A 3,468-nucleotide genomic window follows, 5' to 3' on the forward strand; every position below is an offset into this window, starting at 1 on the left:
TAAGTGCATATTATCTAATGATCTTATTTTGAGAGTAAAAATACTCATTCTATTGGCAAATCATCTTATTTACCTCCTCAAATAAAGTGTAAATGGAATTAATTTGAGAAACTTGTACTTATTTCTAGAAGGTTTTTGCAGTTTGCTGATTTGACAGAACCCTGCACTGGAAAAAATCGAAATGTAGAAAAGTTTTTTTTTAAATAAGTACATTTGTTCTTGAATTGAGGAGATAAAAGAGACATTTTGCCAATGGAACAAAACAATTTACATTTAAAATAAGAAAACATTATTTCAAGTGCATATTATCTAATTGTCTGATTTTATTTGTCTTAATTATATTTTCATTCCATTGGCAAATTATCTCATTTAGCTGCTCAAATTCAGGGTAAATACACCTAATTTAAAAAATATTTACTTATTTCTAGATTGTTTTTCCAGTGCGGCCCTTTTAATGACTTGATAATGCTGATATAGAAATTAGCTAAACCTGATGAAATAGTGGGCTGGTAAGAAACAAGACTTTTTCACTTTAACTGGTTTATGTTGTTTTCAGATTTCCTCTAGAGGGAAAGATCAAAACCAGTGAGATGAAAGTGAACTGGTAGGTGTGACGTCTTATAAAACCGTTCCTCTCAGTAAGTTTGGTGGAAATCAGCCATGCTTGTTGTTGTCTTGCAGCCTGATTCAGGCTCAGCTGAGCTCCATCCCAGTTCAGGACTTTGGTCTCACGCAAGAGACGGCAAAGATCTTCCGGATCGGGATGCGCATCAGCAAATGTGAGGCTTCTGAATTGGAGAAAAAAGCTGTGAAGATTCAGATTATCCAGGTTTTATCTTGTGTTTTCTTCTCAACAGGCCTGTCAGAGTTCCTCATTCATCAGGCTAAGGCCGGTTTCTCTGCTGTGCTGAACTCCCTGATCTTGGCTAAGTGCTTCAGAGCTAAAGTTTGGGAAAACTCTCCTTTTGTTTCCAAACAGATCGAGAAAATAGGTCAGTTTGTTGCCACTATTGATTACAGGTTTAAGGCATCCTTATGCCTACATTTCTAAAATGGGATTTTCCTCTGTCAGGTAATTTGCTGGTAACTTTTTGTGTTTGAAGGTCTGACTCTGTCTACTGCGATGGTGAATGCTGGACTCACCAGTTTCCCGAAAATAGAGCAAACCAACCCCAGAGAGCTGGAGCTGGTCAGCCCCACCAGATGATTCACAGAGCTTTTTTCTCTTGTCATTAGTCATGAAATGTGTTTTTATTTGACCCTTTTGCATGCTTTTTACTCACCTGCTAATAGATTTATTGTCCCCATTTAGATTCTTAACCGACATCCACCATTTGGAAACCAGATCAGAGACTCTGTCATACATCTCCCAAAGTACGATGTCAACCTGGAGCAGGTGGGCGCCACTGCAGACAAAGGAGGAAAAAAACTTTCTGTTTTTTTATGGCTATGAATAGGCAGACATCTTCTGTATTCATTGAAAATATTTATATTCACTTCAGGAAAGAAGTCTAGAGCTGCATTTCTCCTCCTGTTGTTAATCGTCTCTAGATAATAATAAATTCTAACTTTTATCATTTAGTGGGGGAATAATAATGAACATAGTCAGATAAACACAAACCAAATGAACATTTTGCCAAATAACACAAAATAACCTCCATCAGAGCCAGCGGTCCTTCACACATGGCTATGGCTAACGTTAGCCCTGACTGCCGTTACCCTCGGAGGTCCGCTGGTTTTCGCGGTCCTCAACTTTGGAAAAAACTATTTAATTATGCAATAAGTCAGTAAATGGGCCTTATGGTGATGCTTAAAGTAAAATGTTCTCGTCTCAAATGATCTTAAAACGTACTTTTATTGAACAACAGCAACTGAAAAGAGAACTTTTAACTTGATACTCTGAGCTAAGTGAGCGCTAACCTGGAAGCTGCTGCTGCTGCAGTGCATGCTGGGACAGCTGGCAGTCTCAAGAACGGACAAGTCTGCTCTGATGCATGCTGGGTAAAGAGGGAGGGGCAAGAACAACATCCAGGGACTTTGTCCATTTGCTGTTGTTCTTGTGAATTGGAACAGTACTAGGGCTGAGGCTGATGACGTTTCACGAGGACACAAGAGAAACGGCCAATGTCACCATTTGTTGATCTCTGCAAAGCATGCTGGGTTGATGATGCGGTTAGGTCCTACTGAGTAAACATAGGAATGCTAACATCTGGTCTAAATGTAGACAGTACCACACTAAGTTGCTGCCTCAAGAGTTTTCATGAACTGTTATACATGAGATATCTATCTACTGTTTTCTATATCAGGCAGAGCTAACACCGTTAGCAGAAGCTAAAGTGAAATCTGAATCAAATAGGAATATAATGAACAACTGTTTAAAGTGACAGTGAATCGTCTTTCAGTAAGATGTCGTTCTAATATACCTGAGAAAATATTTTGATCCTGATGCTAACTGCTAACAGCTTTGCAGCATAGCTCTCCATCTTGGTTAGCGTCTCCAAGCAGCAGCTGCATAAACACCAGCTTCAGCCAGCTCTCCCCTTTTCCTCCACTTAGTTCTCCTCATCTTCATCACCTTGTTTTATTCTCATCAATGAATCACTCTGGTTCAATTTGAAAAGCATTTTATCATTTAAGCAGAACATCAGGTTACTAAACAGCTTAGATGTTTTTGGTCTATTCATACATTGAAAAACAGAAATACTTTTCTTTCTTTCTTCTACGGCTTCTTGTTATTCTTTTTAGGGAAATGATGGATAACTTGGCCACCTTTACATCTATACGTAGATAGCTAATTTATCTCCAATTATTATTATTTTTTTAATGTAAGGCTGTGTGATTGTTTAAAACATGTTTTCTGTGCTGCTGTCTTTACCAGGACGATCTTTGAATAGAGATTTTAGTCTGAGTAAGATTTCCAGGTGAAATAAAAGTTAAAGCAATAAGAAAATATTAAAGCTGTTTGACTGTGATAGCAAAAAAAACAAAAGAACGCAACTTTTTTCATATCTTCTTACTACAAAATGTGATTTTGAAAATATTAAAGTAATTTTCATGATGAGACTTTCAAAAATTATCTTTGATTTCAATCCTGACCTTAATTTAATGCTTGTAAAAAAAATGTTACTCAGAGAAATTGGAAGCCTGATGAGTGGATTTTAGAAAGAGATCAAGAATTTCTGAAAATGTAATTTGATAAAATCTCTACCTTCTTGATTACTTTATGATAGCTTTATAAAGTAAAGCTGGTTTTCTTTTTGTTTTTTAAAGCTGCCAAGGTACAGCAGCTCCACAGCGGAGATTTTGGTCAAGGTGACATTACTGAACCGAGCCCAGCTGCAGTCCAAGAGAACAGCTCCAGCCAACCACTGTGTGTCTTTGATCGTCGGCAACTGTGAAAACAACGTCATCTTTCTACAGAAACTCATGTGAGGAATACTCGTCTTACTCCCTCTGCAGTTAAAAAAT

At 37.5% G+C, this 3,468-nt stretch overlaps 1 protein-coding gene across 1 annotated transcript in view; it reads left to right on the top strand.

The window, feature by feature from the left end:
• hfm1 (HFM1, ATP-dependent DNA helicase homolog) overlaps nt 1-3,468 on the top strand; it is a gene marked incomplete at its 3' end in the record, with an annotated part of 38,039 nt that overhangs the window by 15,470 nt on the left and 19,101 nt on the right. Inside the window, exons 15-20 of the mRNA XM_015396080.1 lie at nt 557-604; nt 682-779; nt 858-992; nt 1,104-1,189; nt 1,313-1,396; nt 3,271-3,428. Coding sequence (XP_015251566.1) covers nt 557-604; nt 682-779; nt 858-992; nt 1,104-1,189; nt 1,313-1,396; nt 3,271-3,428 — 609 coding nt within the window. The remainder of the gene's footprint in view (nt 1-556; nt 605-681; nt 780-857; nt 993-1,103; nt 1,190-1,312; nt 1,397-3,270; nt 3,429-3,468) is intronic.

The sequence above is a fragment of the Cyprinodon variegatus genome, unplaced genomic scaffold (assembly GCF_000732505.1).
Source record: "Cyprinodon variegatus isolate N-32 unplaced genomic scaffold, C_variegatus-1.0 Scaffold775, whole genome shotgun sequence".
NCBI lineage: Eukaryota > Metazoa > Chordata > Actinopteri > Cyprinodontiformes > Cyprinodontidae > Cyprinodon > Cyprinodon variegatus.